Source organism: Coturnix japonica, chromosome 6 (assembly GCF_001577835.2).
Source record: "Coturnix japonica isolate 7356 chromosome 6, Coturnix japonica 2.1, whole genome shotgun sequence".
NCBI classification, from domain to species: Eukaryota; Metazoa; Chordata; class Aves; order Galliformes; family Phasianidae; genus Coturnix; species Coturnix japonica.
Window position 1 is genome coordinate 8951247 of NC_029521.1, and position 19696 is coordinate 8970942.

The 19696-nt window shown below is 48.0% G+C and overlaps 1 protein-coding gene across 5 annotated transcripts in view; it reads left to right on the forward strand.

Moving 5' to 3' along the window:
- Positions 1 to 968: 968 nt before the first annotated feature.
- Positions 969 to 19696, forward strand: part of COL13A1 (collagen type XIII alpha 1 chain) — a 94953-nt gene continuing 76225 nt past the window's right edge. For 3 of the 5 annotated variants that reach the window (XM_032445299.1, XM_032445300.1, XM_032445301.1), the window contains exons 1-6: positions 969 to 1012; positions 1214 to 1333; positions 2734 to 2802; positions 10280 to 10488; positions 13941 to 14042; positions 16053 to 16367. In XM_032445299.1, the coding sequence (XP_032301190.1) occupies positions 14034 to 14042; positions 16053 to 16367 (324 nt within the window). In that variant the 5' untranslated portion in view covers positions 969 to 1012; positions 1214 to 1333; positions 2734 to 2802; positions 10280 to 10488; positions 13941 to 14033. Of the gene's footprint in view, positions 1013 to 1213; positions 1334 to 2733; positions 2803 to 10279; positions 10489 to 13940; positions 14043 to 15299; positions 15873 to 16052; positions 16368 to 19696 lie in introns of those variants that run through there. The other 2 variants (XM_015866453.2, XM_015866452.2) reach the window with 2 other exon arrangements.

The following is a 19696-nucleotide window of genomic DNA, read 5'->3' on the forward strand; positions in this document are numbered from 1 at the left end:
TGACCAAATAGGCTTGCAGCCTCTATGTAACTCTCCTAGGAGAAGGTTTGTGTGCTTCTGTAACAAGTTGCTGGTGCAGAGAGCTGTTAAGTAAGTCTGTTGACAAAGAAAACTGGCTTCTGTAAATTGGTAATGACATATTGGTTTTCAGTTCAAAGGCTTACCTGGGAAATTTCTATGAGCTGACCAGTTTGGACCATGTTTACATTGTCTCCCAAAATACATGAGTGCGAATAATCTGGTTTAAAAAGGATGTGGACTAGATTTTGTGTCAGGGGTGTTATTTTCTCTGTGTGTACCTCAGCATGGAGGAGAGGTTTATAAATCTTGTACGGAGATGGATACAAATACCAGAAAGGCCTTTGGGCTGGAAATGTGGTGGGCATGCTGCAGCGTTTGCTCTTAATCCTTTTTATTGAAGAATGGTGTGCGTGAAGATTCAGTTGTTAGCTGTATGAACAAAAGAGATCAACATTAGGCTTGTTCGTTCTTTTGCCTTTCACTCCTCTTGGAACTCATTACTGCCCTGTCACTAACTGAAATAACACTGGGACTAGCCGTGCACAGTGTCATTTCCTCCATCCTAATTTCACCATCAGGGCAGATTCCTCCATGCAGAGCGTGCATGCATGGAACAACTAGACTTTCTACATGCAGTTTTTTTTCCTAAATACAGTTTGGTCATCACCTTGTAGTATGCAACATTTGAGCCCTTGGGTGTATTGTGTCATAACTCCGGTGAGTGTTGTGGAGGCACCCACCTACCTCTGTGTATGGGGAATTGATAATCACAGCCTGAACCTCTGATTAATCAGCTGAGGCAAGTGTTGGGTCAGCTGTGGGAGCACAGGTGAGAGTAATTTAGCTGTGCTCTCAGAAGGGGTGGAGCTTGACTCCACCTCCTCTAGACCTCATTTAAGGGCTGACCACCACTAAGGCAGAATCTCTTGGAGATTGTTCCTTGGTGGGCATTGCCTCAGCAGTTCCCAGCAGACTGAAGGCTTCCATACAGGTGAGTTTTTCCTGCAAATAACCTTTTGGGTATTTACCACCATCTTTTCATTATTGTCACTGTACACTCTGCAATCAGTGGAGAGCAAGCAGGGTTCTATGTGAGTCACTCATCAATGCACCAAACCCCAGGTAGATGTGCAGATAATGTACGCTTATAACACCTAATGCCTGCTTTCCTCTGTGATGTCCCTACCTGTAGATTCCTTCAGGTAGCTCAGAAGAATTGTGGCCACAAAAGTGACCTGGAGAGGAGAGCCCAGCAGCCAGCTCCCATGCCAGCATGCCAAGCAGATGTTCTACATCCTCCTCTAACACTGAGGTATGCTTTCTCAGCATCTCAGCACCATGAATGTTTTGGTATGTGATGTGTGGGGGTCTGGGAATTTGGCTGCCCTTGGGCCATGGTGTCCAAAGTGTGGGTCTGAACAATTGGTCTGCATGCACTCTGTGGCCACTTGGAAAATGCTGCCGACTGAGCCAAATTCCTTCCTGCAACTTGCACGCAAACAAACCACTAATTTCACCAGCAGTTGAATATGCATATCTGAGGGTGAAATTTGGCCAGAAGCCTTTGGTCAGAAGTTTTAGCATAACCACCCAGAACAAAAAGATGGTGAATTGCAAGTGGCATTTTGCAGAGAAAGAAAGGGGTGGGGGGAGGAGGAAAAACTCAGAAATCAAAGCGTTGAAAAGCTTTTCCATTAACAAAACTTCTTCGTTCTTTAAAAAGCACAATGGCTATTGATGGACCAAAAAACCCACAGAAAACAGCAACAAAAAAAAACCAAGACAGCATATGCTCTTGAATATATTCTGGTCCCACTGGATGGTCTCTGATATTTTTTTCAGAAGAAACCCTTGGATAAACACTCCGTCCTACGTGGAAAGACACATAGCATGTCATAAAAAATCGTTTGTAACATGTTCTGGGAGACACACCAATGCTGTCAAGGACAGGGAGCTGCTTAGCTTCACTTTGATTTACAGATAAATACAGCATGTCTGGGGCTCCCAGTTGCTGACTGCACGGGTGAGCTCCCGATTACGTGCTGTGCTCTAACTCCATGGGATTAATTGGGACCACCTGGAAGCATGGCAGCGAGCTCGACCTTCCTGGTCATGCAGGGTTTTGTGTGCTAAGGAGCTACGCTTGCATGGAAAAATGGGGCTTAGGTCCTTCTGTCATGGGTCTGGGGACCTAGAATAACCTGGAAAGAGGATATTACAGAATCAGGATTTTCTGTTTATTCTCACATAAGCCAGAGCTCTGAGCATTGGGTGTGGATATATCTCCCTGTTATTTATTTATTATTATTATTTTTTGCTATTATTTTAAATTCTGGTGCACATTCTAATGTTTAGAGGGTATAAATTTTAGGATTTTCTGTGTGTTATTGAGATGAAGAACGACAGTTGGTGCCCAGATAAGATACTCTGATGTTTCCTATGACAAGATGTAACTCCTGTGAGCACTTGTGCCCTTTAAGCCCATACTGCAGGAAAAGAAATGTGGGGGTGGAGTGGCTTGGAGGAAGAGGGGATGGGGTTTTATGGAAATACCATAGCAGCAGGTGATTCCATTTGGGCAATGCAGCAGTTTGCACTGGCCCTGTTGATTTTATTACTTTGTTGGCTTCTGTGTGAAGGTAATGCATGCAGAATGATTAGCTGGGGCTCTGTTGGTCATTAATTGCTTGGCTTTCCCTCTGGAATTGGCAGGCACTGTTCAGAAGACCTTTGTATGTTAACAAAAGGGCCACGACACAGCAGGAACAACGTGTTTCTTGTGTAAGTAAACACTGGGTTTTTTTGGTACAAGGTGGATTTGGGAGAAAAGCTGGAACTTGTGGGAAGGAGCAGAGCAGTCTGGAGGATGTGCCGTGGAAAACAGCTTTGCATTGAGAAGCTTTTTTTTCAGTATGTCCCAGCAAGGATATGAAAAAAAGTACAAGTGGTTCTGCTGGAAGGGTTATAACACTGAAGAGAAAACCTCATGTTTTGCAGATGGAAAGAGGATAATAAACTCTCTGTGTGCGTGCAGTGAACAGGAGTGAGGTGAAATTACCTTGTCTAAGAGCAAGAGCTGCTTGCAGGTGATATTTCACTGCATTGTTGTACACTGCTCACATGGCACAGGCCAGCTCTACACAAGGCTGTGATGGCACGAGCACTTGCCAGCAAAGAGAAGCTGCTGAGCTTTTTTCCAGGGCTTGGTTTGTGAGCCCAGCCCCAGGTGCTCCCCAGCAATGCAGCAGGTGTGGGCCATCATCTCCTCCTGCAGTGGTCTCTGATTTTGCCCACAACTGTTTCTTGCTGCTCCTGGTTCCTGCAGCTTAAGTATGTACAGGCAGCAATGGGGATGCAGTGCCTCTGTGCTTTCCCAGGCAGGAGTGTTGTGCTGAGGCCAGTGGTGAGTTTGTCAGCATTTTGTTCTTCCCACTCTGGCTTTTGCACTAGTATCTGCTTTGCTAATTCTGTGGGGGGATTCTTCTTGTTGGATTTCCAGCAAGGAAACACACAAGTGAAGATGCAGGTATATATCTAGCATGCAGAAATGAAGCAGCCTGCAGTTTGGTACTGGAGCATAGTGGACCACGTGCCTGAAATAATGGGGCTTATGCTTACTACCTCAAATACACCATTGTGGAAATGTTGATCAGAGGCACTATTGCTCTTTTTCTTTTCTTCCCCCCTTTTCCCCAAAGGACCTCTAAGAGCACGTCCCTTCCACAGGTCTGCTCTCCACCAGCTTTACCTCCCTCCCTGCCCTCAATTGAAGACAGATGCCAGGAAATATTTCTGCTGTACAACTGAAGTGAAAACATACTGGGGGGTGGGGGGAGCTTGAAGGGGTTCACTGCATTTACAACTTAATTATTGCCATTTCTGTAACTGTGGGCAGAGGTAGGGCCAGTGGTGTGCAGCTTCCTGCATCCTGTCTGGTGCTAAGATGGGACAGAGGCAAAGCACTGCAGGCCTGAGATGATCCCCAAGGTGATGGCTCCTTGAGCATGCACGGAGACTTATTTTGGGTGCCCTGACTGAGGAGGACTGTCAGGAAAGCATCCTTCCTGCCTGGTAGTGCTGAGGGGACTCATTCTGGAGCCTTCCAGGGGGTTCTAGAGGGCACTTGCAAGCTTTGACCCTGCCCTCCCGCCTCCTTCCCTCAATTGAAATCAGCTGAAGAAATGGCAGGAACGCTGTTTTTTGCTGTGTTTTGGCAGCAGAAATGTGGGTTTTGTCTCTGTGTAACAGATCTTGGGGCACTACGTCAGGTTTCTGGGATCCCTGAGGCTCCTGGCTCAGCCAAAGGGAAGCATTTGAATAGATTTCCAGTTTCAGAGCACTGGGTATCTCAGTGTGGAGATGTGTGGGTTTGGTTCCTGGTTTTCTGTAATCACATAGGAAACCCTACATGGTGTTACTTTATGGGAGCGAGAATATGTTTTGTCTAAGGAAAGATGAGAAAAGTTGCTTTGACGCTTGCAACCAGTAACATATTTTGCAAGAGAAGCTGTTTTGACTATGGGGTGTTTGACTGAGAAGTTAACGAAAGACAGCGTAATTGCACTGCTATTGTAGTGTGAGCATAGGTGGCAGCTATGCCAAGAAAGGTATCTCTCCCACTGGTTTTCCTTTTTAGCAGCTGCTGTCAGTGGCGATCTCTGCCGGCCCTCATTGCTGCTGAGCAATGCTGTGCCACATCTAACTTAGCATAGCACTGCAGCCAGGCAGTAATTTTTGTCAACAGGGATAGCTGCTTTATGTAGTTTTTAATGGTTTCTTCTTTCCTTTTTCCTTTTTTCTTTTCTCTCTCTTTTTTTTTTCTTTTTTTTTTTTTCTTTTTCTCCCAAAGGCATCAAACAAACAAGCCTTCAAAATGAAACAAGCCTAATTCTTCTTTTCCCTCAGGAAACTATTTTTCCATCTTTTCAGGAGCCAGTTCTAGCTGGTCCCTGCTGCTGGGCCTCAGCCCTGCATGAGGGAAGCATCAAACAGGGCTGGGAGCACTTGGGAGAAGCTTTTGGGAGAAGCACTGGGCTGCAATTCCCTGTTTGCCAAAGTGCCAGCCTTCAGTATGAGAGAATTTGACTGGTTTGACTTGGAGTATGCAGTGTAGATCCCCAGCCCTTGCGGCCTTTTTATCCACTGGAGCAATAAGCATCGGTCTTGGAACTCTCCTGCACACCTGCCATTACTGCTCATAGTTTAATGTGTCAGTCCTTTTGCATATGTTATTTTTTCACATCTGCTTTTCTAGACATCATTTGATTTACCCTGCAAGGAATCCAAGGACTTGGCCATAGCAGCACAGGAGCCAAAGGCAGAGCCTGCTAAGACGGCAGTGTCCCTTGCAAAGTTGGATGGGAAAACACTGCATGCTTGCAAATATCCTAAACAAACAGAGGGCGGTTTCAGAGAGGTGAAGGCAAGTGAGTGAAACCAAAACAAACTATTGCTTTAAAAATAATATACGGGCCCAATCTTTGCTACAGTGGACTCTGCAATTGTTTGGGCCTCAGCTGAAGTGGCTATAAAGTGCAGCCACTCAGATATGACGGTGGTTTATACTACTGTGCTAAATGTGTGTTCCTAGAAGAGGTGCTGCAAATGGAGACCCAGGAGATGAGTGGGTGCTGTATGGTGGAGACATGACTGCAGATATGCCCATCTCTGCTACGTGCTGATCAACGCCTCAGCTCTCCTGCACAAGAAACGTGCCTGGTTAACCTTTGTTGTCCCTGCCAGCCACTGTGCTCCTGCTCTTGTGCAGTGCTGATGCCCATCAGGGCAGAAACCACCCACATGCTTTCAAGCTGCAGCATTGGCTTTTAGGGGTGGGTTTCTCACAAAGGCTTTCAGATGAGGTCTTCCTCATTCAGCTAATGACTGGCAGTCTTCTCACCTGCTTTTCAGTCTTTGACAGTCCACAGATGATGACTCTGAGGAAGCTCATTCTTAAACTCTTAATTTTCCCCCCAGAAGCTCAGTTTGATCCCATGCATGTTTCTAAGCAGAGCAAAGGGAGCTCCTAAAAAAACATGGAGCCTGAGGAGGCTGTAGAAGGCTTGTGGTGAGGTGGTTGTGCCTCTATCAGTATGAGACAGACAATCAGTAGACAGGGGCCCTTGCTCTTTACTGCCCTGGATGGCTTCTTAGGCATCCCACAGCACCGCTGCTCACTTCCCATGGTGATGCATGGAATGTATCTCTTGGAGGTGTGAGATGAGCATCAGCAGGCTCAAATGATGCCATGGTGACAAGCCTTTCCAGACCAGAAAGGCAGCGTGTTGTTCACCATGGGTAGCATTAGATTCAGGGCATGTATGTAAGGGAGAGCTTTGGTAGTTTTGTCTGGAAGCATTCTGTGGTTGATGTTTTATCTGTTCTTCTTCCCCAAATGATAACCCTGGTCAGCATTTTATCTGAGAGCAGCTTATGGAGTAGAGTCATTAGTCTCGTGTCACAGATAGAGGAAGGGATGGTGATACAAAGAGTAAATGGCCTTTCTCAATGCTACTGAGCAGAAGAGTGGCAGGGGTGGGAAAAGGATCATATTGTTGTTTTATCTATCAGACCATGCTATTTTAGAACTGTGTGTGGCTTGAGAGAGCAAGGCTAGAAAGACAAAAGATATCACAGGGACTGGTGGGGAAGCCACAGACCAAATGCAGGTTCACATCTGCCTATGGTGCAGAAAACCATGTCTTTGAATGCTGTTTCCCTAATGGATAAATACAAGCAAATGTCCAGCTCCAGGCATTGAGCCTGCCTGTGGGATATGGTATGTGTGCCTTGCCTGGACTGCCATTTCCAGTGATGGACGTGTGGAACAGGACAGCTCCAAAACATGCTCCCAGCTGCATGTGGGGTTGTTTCAAGGCAGTGGCTACCTTGTCTCACTGGTTCACTTCAAAGCAAATGACAGCTCAGGCTTGTCATCATCAGCAGCAGCACTTTAGCTCCCTGTTGCTATGAGCGATGTTGGAGTGTCCCATGCATAGCGTGCTGCTGGCCAGATTCTGTCTGTAACCTAATCCAGGGCCAAAAGAACCTTTGATTCTGCTCTGGCAGGAGAAGAGAGGATCTTGTGCCATCCAAATCTTTGCATGCATGAAAGCGACATGGTATTTACTTTATTTTAACGCTACCCTGGATCAAAAATAATTTTAACAGGTTGAGCAAGTGTAGCAGAGTCACCCTTGAAAAGGCAACCTGAAAGGACTTACCCTGGGAGACAAATCCCAAATCTGGCAGCAATCAAGCTACAGCTGTTGAATAGGCTTCTAGGAAAAATAACAGGATAGCGAGGCAAGGCTGACAGCTGAACTGGTACAGGTGGTGGAATGTGATGCTGCCTCACCAGGAACTGCTATGGCCATCAACCCCTCTTCAGCTGTAAAAGAAAAGGAAAGCATGCTGCAGAGCAGGCTTTGGAGTGCTAGGAACAAAGCTGATTCAGGAGCCAAGCGCACTGGGATACTTGCTGGTACGTGCAACTGGATTTTCCATCTGGAAGGCATGAGTGCCTGACCCAGAAGCCAATTTAAAGTACAAATTAGATCTGGCTGTATGTCAGAATCTCCTCCCCGAAATGCAATAAGGACAGGGTGGTTATATAATACAAACCATTCTTGGTGATTTACTGGTCCTGAAACAACAAACAAGCCAAGGAGGAGAAAAAATGGTTTGCAGAAGAATTCAAAGCCAAAGGATTTGGGTAGAGGAATTCAGTCCATATGATCCGGCAGAGATGTGTGCTGCTATTCCTGTACGTCTTGAAAGGAAACTGCCACCAGATCCTCTGCTATTTTCTCTTCACAGGGCCCTACTGATAGGCATGATATTTCAGCCTCTGCGCTAACTCCCATGCTCCAAATACACAGGGCCAGTTGTGTGTGGCCCAGCACCCGTGGGAGGCAGCTCTCTTCCTGTCAACATGCGAGGAAGCTCTTGGGAATGGCAAAACCTGTGCACATGGCACAGGCTGCACTAGCTTTGCCCATACCCATCATGGTGCCCATGATGCTGTAAGCTACCTGTGCAGGATGAGCTTTTGCAAGGTGGGTGCTGGGCAGGAGCACCCATGAGGGGAGCTCTCAACTTGCTTACTCCTTTTAACACAGGGAAGCGATTCTTATTCACTGCACTGTGTATTGGCAGATGAGCAGAGCACCTAAATGTTTTGAGCCTAAACAATGTGAGCCACCTTTACTGGCTAGTGTCCTTAAAGGGAAATTGCAATGGTGTGTTTACTACATTTTAATACTGATCTATTAAGTATTTTTGCTTTATTCCCTGCTGTTGTGATTTGCAACAGGCCTCTTAAATTTGAAGCAGGTACCAATGCTCAAATGCAACTTCCAGTTATTTTTATGTCTACGTGTATAAAGCAGATAGCTATGATTTATTGAGGAGAAAGATGGAGAAGGTTATTAAGCATCACAAGGCAGTTTCAGATGCCTGTGGTAAGATGGGGAGGAGGCTCAACTCCTCCCCTTGTGTATGTAGAGTTTTGCGGCTGGAGCACCCAACTCTTCCATCTTCTCATTGGGACCTGTCACAATGGATTCCTTTTTACTGAACCAGCACAAATAGGGAGCAACTGCACTGATGTCAAGCCAGCTTGAGATATATGGGATGAAGCCTAGGGAAGCCAAAAGTCTTTTTTCCATGGGCTGTAACAAGTCCCAAGTGAGAGGAATTGGGCCTTTTCTTTTAAAACAAGTTGTTTTCTTGGCAGTCTGCTTTGGATGTGCCCCTTGGGTGCACTAGAATGAAGAGGAAGCAGTGTCCTGAAGGAAGACCACAACCTTGGATATGCACTTGTGACCCAGCCTTGCCAGAATTCCTTTGGGGTGCAAAAGCAGCTTTCCATGCTCCTCTAGCACTGCTGCTGAAAGGATGCAGACTCGCAGTGACATCTGAAAAACACAAGGAGTGGGAAGAGAATACAGATGGCTGAGGATTTGCTGATAGAGCTGCTTACGAGTGAGGCTAACCCCTTGGCAGGAGGATTTACATCAGGTACTAAGAAAGCAATGCTGGTACAAGAGAAAACCCCTGAAGCAAGGAAGGAGCTGTGCTGCTCTCCAGCACTGCTTCTCTGCCCTGACGTCAGGCAGGGGCTCACATCTCCCCTTCCTTGCTTTTACTTTGCTCTCCCCCCCCTGCTGAAGTGCAGAGACGAGCTGTGGGGTGAAGGCAGAGGGCATGAGCAAGGGCTTCAACCTGTGCAGGGGAAGCTGTGGTGTCACAGAAGGACTTTAGCAGCGTTCCTTGTCTCCTGGGTTTCCCCTGTGAGCAATTTCCAGGGAAATCAAACCTGACTCTGCTCCATTAGCTGCTAACATCCTGGCTGCTGGGCCTGTCTTTTGCATTACAACGGAGCAGAGCTGCTTGGCATGCTGCTGTCAGGATCCGAGTGAGCTTTGATAAAAGACCAAATGTTAGAGCAAAAGGAACTTCTTACCAAAAGTTGTTTTCAATTTCCTGAACTAGCTATATCCACTCCCCTTTGCTCCTGGACTCAAGCAATCCATCTTCTGGAGGAGCCTTGTTTCGTTATTTTTACTTCTCTCAGCGCAGTTGACACTTAGTCTGGGTTTCCCAACCGTCCCAGTTCCAATTCATTATCTTCAAAGGCCAAATAAAGCTGCTGTGGGTTCCCCAGCTGCTCGCGCATGGGCATATGCCTTGGTGTTGTAGGCTTTGGTTTCCAAGGCTGAGATGCGACACAGCTCTGCCTGCCTCAGGGTAAGAGTGCTGTGCCTCCTATGGGCAGGGGCGCTTAGGGCTTGGCCATAGGCTTTTGGGGTTTCTAACTTGTCTTGTAGTGTTCTCATCCTGTATGTGTTGCTTGTCCAGGTTTCTGTGCAGCCTGAACGGCTGATGCAAAAAGTGAGAGAAAGGGGTGGCTTAGAAATGTGTCCCTGGAAAATAGTAGCTGTGACTGAACAGGACCCTTGTGCTGGGCAAAGAGGCAGGGTATAAGGAGTGTGGGCTTTTAGGTGGATGCAAGAACCCAGCTGGGTAGTGAGACTGCAGGCTTTCAGCAGTAGCAACCTCACAGAGCTGTTTACTATTAAAGCAGTTTTCCTGAGGCAGGTATCTCTCAGTCCTAAGCAAAACCCATCTTCCACAGGCTGCTGTGTGTATTTTTAAGTTAGAAAATTTTGGTAATGCCGCTGCCGGCATGGAGGCTTTTCCTTGTTTTACTTGCAGCAATGTCATTCTTCTTAATTAACTTCTCTTCCCCTAGAAGTCTTACCACCCAGGCTCTGCAAGAAACAAGATAACAGAAAAAATGAGGCCAGCAGAGATGACCATCTTTAGACTCCCACGGCACCCAGCACGACCCATTAAAAATCAGCTCCAGATCGGGTGGAAAAGAAAACCTACTGCCAAAAACAGAATAGAACTGTTTCCCACCCCCTGCTTGGCCGTGAAGTATTTCCAAAGAAGAGGCAAGAGGTTAGTTGAAAACACAGGGAATGTGGGCATCTAAACTGTGCATCCACCTCTTGCTTCCTGCTGCTCTTACAAAGTTGATCTGGGATTTCCTTCTGTGGTTGGGGTATGGGACATGGGGTTGTCAGCCTTTAGGAGGGGTTTGTTTCAAACTGAGCAAAACCAGGGTTTTATTTATCTTCCCTTGGAGGTTCTGACCCAGCCTCTGCAGGAGCTGCTGGTGGCCAGGCTCACATCATTGCCTTGGTACAACCCAGCTCTGCTCTGTTGTGCGGCACCTTTCTGCCACTGCAGTTGCATGAAGCAAGTTTGGCTTTGACAGGAGGGAAGCAAAATTGAGCATGGATGTTTTAAGGTTATGAAAATATAAAGCCCTGACTGGCTATGGCTAGCTTTGCTTCTTTCTTTCTGTCCTTGTCAGGGCTAGGAGTTCATATTGTTCAGTGAGTTTGTTTTGTAGGGACCAAGTGATTAAAAACAGCCACGATATTAATATGTGTGGACAGTACATTTTTTTCCATGCATTTTTCATAACCCTTTTCCCAAAGGATTGGAAGCGCTTTTATTTTATAACTCCACAATGAGTTGGAGCAGCTCCTAAGGCAGGAATTGTTCTTCTCCATGGGCTACTTAAAGCTTCCTATAAACTACTGCTAAAGTAGGTAGATAATATTCAGTATTTCTGACCTGTATTTGTAGCTGTGTATCAAAGGAGAGACAGGACTGGGAATGCTAGAGGTGAGCCTGGGGTTACAGAAGAGAAAATGATGGCTGTAAAGATGGTGAGTATATGCATGTAAGCATATGGGTACACACACATTTCCCTAGAAGCTTTTCAGGGAAGTTTTGGAATCAGGTCTCTTTTGTACCTCAGTCACCTCTGATGCCTAAGAGAAAGCGTATCTAGTTGAGAGTGGAGTTTCTCTAAAGATGTGTGGCTTATATTTTTAAATACATGTGTGCCTGTGTAGCTTTTCCCCCTCTTAGCACTATGCAGTTCTCTAAATATTGTCTAAACACGAGGCGTGGGGTCATTAAGAGATCATTAAGTCAGAGTAAGGCCCCTTGGTCCTTCACAGCCCTTGTGTGGGAACATCCCATCTTGTTTGCCATCTGGGGAAAGGCTCCCAGTGGCTGATGGGACCCTGGTGGTGTCCCTTGGAGAACTCAGGCTTTGTGCCCCAACTGAAAGGCAAGTGGGTCACTGTGGTAGATGCTGCCATGCTGCAGGATGGGTAACATTGCCCTGCCACAAGCCTGCAGTCTGTGGGACACAGAGCAGCTGAGGACTGGGATGCTCATGATGAGGAAAGCTCATTTCTGTGAGCTCTGTGACTGTTCTCAGTAGACAGAGGTTTTCTACACCCTCCACTTGCCCCTTTCATCCCAAACACTGCTTCTCTCCAACAGCCCCCCCAGGATGTCCTGCTCACCCTGCCTTATGTAGGAGTGATGTGGCTGCACTTTCCTCAGCCCCTTGCAATGCTTCTTCTGAACAGTGTTTTGTGAAGGGATTGTCTGCAGACCCATATACTTCTACTTGGAAGAGTCCTTTTCTTCCCTCTTGTTTTTTTTTCCCATCCTCCCTCCCCTCCTCTGCTCTCAGAAAACATCTGTTTCCAGATGTTGTTCTTGAGTCTAATAAACGCAGCAAAAGGCCTTGAGTTCATATATTTACAATAGCTGGAGATGTCGGCTGCTAGTTAATGGCTCTTTTGAGCACATCAAGACTCCCACATTTCCTGGGGGAGGGGGGGGGGGATAAAAAGAGAAGTGGGGTTGGGCTTATTTTCTCCCTAGTAAACAGATCAAAAAGGAGAATCTTTCTACAGGCGGTTGTAGAGATTGCTGATGGGATTGAGTGCAAGGCCATCTCCATGCAGTTGGCCTCAGCTTCCAGTTAGCGACAGGAAGAGCACGTTTGCTTTTGTTTTTCTTTTTAATGAAAAGCTCCACTTAAAATGAAGTATAGTAAGGAAGGTCTGCTGCTGTTGCCCACCATTTTCCAGGCCACATGAAGACTCTCTAGGTAGCTCGCTGGCTTGAAACATGTGTGCAGAAGTTTCATAGCGTCTCATCTATGCTTGGCTCTCTCACTTCTGACTGGTGGTGTGTAGTGGTATCTCCTGGAGCCAGAGGGCTCATGGTCTTCTGCAATGAGACTTCTTTGCTGCCTGCTATGCCCCGTGAGGAGTTCCCACATGTCAATCCCCTTCAAGCACTGTGTGCCTGTAGCAGAGCAGCACTGGGGAACCTCTCTGTGATGGACTTTGATGCCCACATACAAACGTCCCAGGATGGATAAAGTGGTAACAGTTACAGACTTATGAACCTGGAGGCTCTCATACCTGTGTGTAACTGTATCCAGTGCAGTGGCTGATCCAATGCCATGTACTAGATGTGAAACACTTTATTCTGTTGGAGGGATACATTCAGTTGTCTCAGGAGATACGTATTACCTTATATTTGCTCCAGATTTTGTTGTATGTTTGTGCTGAGGTCTGTAACCACCCCAGGAGGTCCTGTGGGGTGGTAAGTGGAGGATATATATGGCCACTGTCCTTGTCAGGAGTTGGATCAAACTTCTGGAGAAGAGAAGAGCTCTGCAGTCCAGCCTGCTCTGAGAGTCACTGGTCAGTGAAACCACTCTGATCTGTTGAGCATCTGCTTCTACTTGACCAATTTCAAGAGTCGTGAACTTACAGGAGGACTGGTTTCAGGCTGGCACCTATCATCTCCTAATCTGCAAAAGGAGCTGAAGGTTGGGCTTAGCTTCACTCCAGGAGCAACGAGATGACTCTGTGTGCTGAGGTGGTCTCTGGAGGCAGCTTGTTCAACAGGCAGTGCTGCATGCTCAATAAGCACAGTTGGCTCAGGTTTGTAGCTAGAGTAGTCCATTTGTACTGGCATGGGTTGACAGGCCTCCTAAATGCCTCATGGATAGAAAAATTTACCCCCCCACACACATCTGCAGCCAAGGCTTCCCTGTGAAACCCAGCTGACTGCAGCTACAACATACCCTGTAAGTGAACTGATCAGCTGGAGAGGAGCTGGAGGGGAGGCAGGAAAAGGCACTTACAGAGTCATTCAGGCGATGCTTGTGTCTGGACAACAGGATCTTTACTGCAAATCAGAGTGAAAGAGCAGAGAGCTCTCCCCAGCTGGTGCAGGGAAATGAAATGTAGACACCCAGCAGATTTCCGCTTTCAGCTTAGTGGGTGCATTTTCATGATTTCTGGTGCTTGGGCTGGTGTAAATGAGACAGCCTTCAGTTAAAGCTATGTATGATACAGGCAGGCTGCTGCTGCCCTCAGTAGCTCAGCCATGGCCTTTAAGTCATGTACTTCAGTGTTCTCTAGGATGTCCAGCATCCCAGTTATTACCCCATGTAGATCAACAGTTCCCAAACATTTTATCCTCAGCTTTTCAGCACCTCCCTTTCTTTTTTGTCCCAGGTTATTTGGTGAAAACATTGCTGTGATGCCGAGTGGCACTTCAGGAAGCTCCGTGGATCGGTGATTGCTGTCCAAACACCAAGCTGCAGAGCCATGGCCTTGGTGAGTCCTTTCCCTCTACAAAGAAACGGGCTGTGAATGTATGGATGTCTGTGAGTGACTGAGCAAGGGGTGTCAGATGGGGGAGCTGCACCTCCTGAACAAATAGACACCCTGTATGTGCCTGGTTTATGTATTACACAGCCTTGTTCGCTCATATGAGAAACTGATGAAAAGCTGTAGCCATCAGAGGAGTGTTCTCCATGCACTCCAGAACAGCAAAGCAAATTTGACCAGTGAGATGGCAACAAACCTGCTAAAAGAAATAAAGAAAGGATTTCCTGCCTTGCAGACACTAAAACTCCATTTTGGGAAGCAAGTGACTGCAAAAATGGCATGAGGCGGTTCAAAGAATTGGGGCTGTGTGCTACCGGGCCCTCCAAGGGTTTGTCTGGAGGAGAAGAAACAAGTCTTGCTTGCTTTAGCCTGCTCCCCGAAGGTCAATTTCTTCCAGCCCTCTGAAATGGAGAGCGGGCGAGAGATGAATATGAGTTTTCTCTGCCAATAATTTCCAGCACAGACTGCACGCAAAATCTTCATTTAAAATGTGTAAATGACAGCGAAGGAGCCACAAGGGAGCCAGATTTTAAGAGACCAATTTGCTGCCCTGTTTTTAACGAGTGCGTGCAGCAATGGGCCCTGTGCTGCTTTGCAGCTGCATGTGCAAGAGATGTAGATCAAAGGATGGATGGACAGACCGGGACTCAGCAGAGCCCATGTGTCACTCTGGAGGATAAAATATTGTATGTCATGCTTGGAAAATCCGGGGGAGGTGAGCCTCTGTTACTCTTGAGGAACAGAAAGGGGCCTTATTTCCTGAACGTGTGACTTGGGGCTGCCCTGTACCACTTTCTGGGGGGGCTGATCTCTGCCAAGGGGGGTTTCTGCCTGTTGCCCCATGTCCGGTGGGACGGGGGAGGTGACAGGAAGCTCTGCTTCACTAGAGGGCTTCAGCAGATTCATTCCTCTGAATGCCTGAGGTTCCCTGGACTTGTCAGATTTTAGGACCAGCTCAAGCCCCAGGCGTTCCCCACCTCGTGCTATAGTTTGCCTGCCTGGGACATTGCTCTCCTCTGCCCGTAGTTAAGTTTTTGCGAGCGCCCTTGACTCTTAGCTTTGGTTTCCGGCTGTTTCTCTCCCGTTCTCCCCCTGCCCAGCTGCTCCTCCCGAATCCTGGGCTCAAAATACCCCGCTGCCTCGGTGCCGCCTAGGGGTCCGGCTGGGGGCTCGGCAGCCCACTTGTGCCGTCCCTTTTGCGCTCTCCGGCCGCGGGCAGAAAAGCAAGGAGCGGGCTGGTGTGAGCCCAGCCTCTGCTTTACAATCTCTTTCCTGCCGCTATAAATAACCTCAGCGAGAGCCACTTCAAAGGGAAGGGCTGGCGGCGGAGAGGTGGTTCGGGGACCGAGCGGGACCGGGGCGTCTCACATCCCAATCCCACCCCGGCGCTTTGCATAAATAAATAAATCATGCGGAGAAGGAGAGGTGGAGAGAGCGGGAGAGCAGAGGAGGTTACTTTGGGAAGCCGCGGCTCGCTCAACCCAGCCCCGTCTTTTGGAGGGAGTGTGTCATGTTACAGAGGAGCCACGATCAGCCAGAGCACAGCGTCGCCGGAACAGCTGAGAATTACCTCTCTCTAATGGGGACTTTCATGTGTGAGCTCCTGGCCGGTCTGCGAAGGAACTGAAACGGGCAGCTTAGGAGAAAATCAAAACCTACCAGCGACTCAAAAGACTGAAAGACAGAAAAAACGATTCTCCTCAGATTTTTATTTTCTCTCCGAATCTTTGCTGCGGTTGGATCCGTTTTTCCCCCCCAGCACCTCTTTTTGTATGTGTGCGTTTTTGTTTTTCATTTTTTAGACACCCCCGTCCACTTTTGTCATTCTTGCTGTTAGTTGTCATTTGCTGGCACCGGGATCCCTTTGGACGTTTGTTTTCTATGCCTTCTGGATTGTGCTTCTTGGAATAGGAGGGAGGCGTTATTTATTCTATTTATTTATTTATTGTTTCTCAGGACAGTGAGGGAATGTTGGAGGAGAAGAGCTGGAAAGGTGTCGGCGAAGCAGCTTTTGATAGGGGGTGCGTGGCTCCCCCCAGGACCGGCGATGGGGAGAGATGCTGCCGCCTCCCGCTGCTGTTGGGCTCGGGGCTGCCCGGCATCTCCCTGCTCTCTCTGGTGCTCAGCCTCCTGCTTTACTTTCGGACCTCTGATCTGCAATCCCGGGTGTCCCACTTGGAAGCGGATAGATCCACGCAGCTCCCTGCCTGGCTCTCAGCAGACCAAATGGAGACGGCTATTTTGGGAAGAGTTGACCAACTGCTTGATGAGGTTGGTGTCCTTTTATTTTGCGTGGATGGTATGCCTTACTATAGGTTTTAATGCATGTGCGTGCTTGTATGTTTGCAGTATATGTTTCTCTCCACTTTAGAAATGTATTTCTGTGGGAGTGATGCTGCTAGGCTGGGTTTCCCATGCTTTCAGGTCCATCCCACCTCTCAAACCTGCCTGGTGTTTGCTTCCCTCAGCCCTGTCAAAAGGGGAGACCTCATTCCCATTCCCTGCAGGGTAGAAGAGCCTCCATCCCTTTCTGTTTGGTGACTGGTGGTATTGCCTGCTGAGACAGCTGGGGCTGGAGGTTAAATTTGTGAATTCATTGTAGGTTTGAGACCTGGAAGAGGGACGGGCAAGGTACGCTAGAGCTGATGGGAGGAGGAAAGCCCAGGCTGTGCTGTAGCAGCAGGTAGCTGCAAAAAGGCCAAGTCATGACAGGCTGGCTTCTCTGTTGTACTAGTCCTGACCCCTTCCACTGCACTTGGCTTTGGAAATGAGATGTGCTGGTGCTGCCAAGATAACTTCTGGTACTGCTGGGGCATCACTGCAAAGCATATGGCCATGCTACACCCGTTTGGGTCCCATCCAAACCCCACTAGAGCCAGGAGGCTATTCCTGTAAGGCTGAGGACAGGGGAGCTGCTGTTAAAGAAGGCTGAGCTTGAGCCAGTAAAGAGGGCAGAAAAGCATGAATTTTCACCATTGATCTGCCAGTGCCTTTCCTTTCACTGTGCTGATGCTGTTGAGGTTTGTTTGCATGCTTTTATCCCATGAGTGGTGGACACCCTGCAGGAGCTCTTGCTTCATCAGGACTTTGAAGTCATTTTGATATGTCAGGGGCTACGCAGGCAACATCGCAGAAAAGAGAGCTGTGAGGAGAGTAAGCACAAGTGCCACTGGCCAGACTGGTACTGCACAGCTGCACCTTTGTGCAGGGACTGCATTCCCACCAGCGGGCAGAGGATGATGTGCAGCGTCCTCCTCATCACTGCTTGTATGAGCCTCTCGGGAAGTCAGGGTTTATCCTGGGTGATTTGAGACGTGTTGCAGGACCCCTCCTGGGAGCAGTGCCGGAGGGCCGGATGGACAGGGTGTCCTGCTGCCTGTGGCACCTTTCTGCCTTTTTATAGCCCAGCTTAGCAAGGAAATGGGGCTATCGCACTGCCCACGTGCCCATCATCACCCCTGCTTTCTGAGCAGCCCTGCAGTGGTCCCAGCCCCACAGTCAGTGCAGGGAGCAGCCATGGGACAGAGGCTGCTAGGACTGCTAGCTGATTGTTTGGCCAAAGCTTCAAAAACAGCTTGGAGAAAGGCACCAGAGCCCATATAGGAGATGCCTGGTGAAGGTCTTGAGTTTTTGACATCTGGGGAGAGCTGCTGCCTGCAGGATTAGCAGGAGGGCTGTGCACCCAAGTGCAGGACCTTCCTCACCCTCTTTGTCTGTGTAGGCTCAGCTCCTGATGCAGCCGTTTTGGGGGTAGTGGCATGGGATGAGTAGCTCAAGGTGCAGGGTGGAGGTCTGCTATGATGGTGGGCTGGTATATGGGGCTCTTGTTTAGGGAAGGGAAACACGCACATCCCTGCTGTCCTTTTCATTATGTCTGAAGTGAGGCTAAGTTGTGTGGTCTCCCAGACTGGATGGTAAGGGGCAAAAAGGATAGAGAAAGACAGAAAAGAAGGAAGGGAGCAAGGAAAGGATGAAAGAAGAAAAACTGGGAAAATAAGAGACAGTGGTGAGTTGGGCTGGGGAAATAGTGGCTGTGGCCAGAACGGCTGTGGTGGGTGTGAAAGTGAGATACTTGTTCCCCCTCTTGCCTTGCTGCTTCAATGCCACATTCTTGCAGTTTCCTCCTGTTTTGACCTTAATGGGTTTCACAGCTTCCAACTCCACCTTATCCATCACCAAAAAATAAAATAAAATAAAATAGTAAGGCTTTAAAGAAGCCTCAGCTTTGCAAGGAGCTCGCAGTGGTGGATGGGGAGGTGGGAGGTGATGGACATAGGAGGGCGCTGAAGCAAGTCTGAGGTCGGCCCTTGAAATCTGGTGAGGTTGGGGGAGTGCTGCTGGTGAGCACAGCAGGAAAGGGTAAAGGTCTGGTGAAGGTGCTGAGGGCTGGTGGCTCTCACCCAGGGCATGCTCCAGCTTTTGTTATGGGTGAGTTAAATCTCTGTTGCTCCTCACTGCTATCCATTCCCTATCTTCTCTGCCTGTGAGCTGGAAGAACATGAAGAAGCAAAGCTTCTGAAGCCTGATAGAGGAGCTCTAAGGTTGTGCTTAAATTCATATTGCTCTGAGCTTGAGCACATGGTGCCCTCCAGACCGTGACACATTCACATCTGGGTGTCCCCAGGGTGTGCAGGCAGCTGCAGGGGCCATAAGGATCGCACCAAGAAGTGCAAAATGCCAGACGTGGCAGGTGCTCGCTGGACAAGTAGAAATAAAACAAAACTGACAGGGAGAGGAGGTGGGTTGGTTTGTATAATGTGTTAAGTAAGTTTAAGCCAACTGGTGGGAATGTTCCATCTCAGATCAGCAGGACAAGCAGGGTGGCAGATTCTTTGTGTGAGGAAGCCTGGCCAGCACTGCTTTGCTTGTTATGGTAAGAACTTCTTCCTGGTGTCAGCAAACACCAGAGGGGAGTTTTCTGCAAGGAACAAATTGACTGTTTTCCCCTGAAAATGTCTGCATGGAGTGGGCCAGAACAGGCAGTTCAGAGAGAACTTTGGCTATGTGTAAGAATTCCTCTGCATTTATGGGGCAACAGAAAATCATATAAAGAGCACAAATAAACTCACTACTGGTATTTGTAGTAGAGAGAAAACTTTCCAAAGAAGAAAACGAGGTCTTTTCCCATGCTGGGTAACATTTGGTACTGTTTTGCTTGCTAAAAGCTTGGCAGGGTGGAGAGCAGGATGGGTTTAGTGCTGCTGGAACGGGAAAAAGAGCAGGAGGTGTGTGTGTGTGTGTGTGTGTGTGTGTAAAACAAAAGCAGGTATCCTCTAAAGCCTGGGGAAAGGTCACATGCCCTTCAGCTCCCTCATGGGTGTTTTTGGCCTCTTGGGTTTGGATCTAAGGTATTTGTCACCTGTCAAGTAATGCCATAAATAATGAAGGGTTGTGCCGTGAATGGGAAGGGGGCTTTGGTCATCACTGCTGTCTCTGTATTTCTCTGGGACACTCTCCTTGCTTTAAGAAAGCCAAGGAGGAACACCTGAAAGCGCCTTTTCTCTCCTCACTTAAAGCTTTATTTATTTATTTATTTTCATCATTTGCTTAAATATTTTCAAAACTATAGTGAAAAATGCATCCTCAAGTGTCAGAAAGTT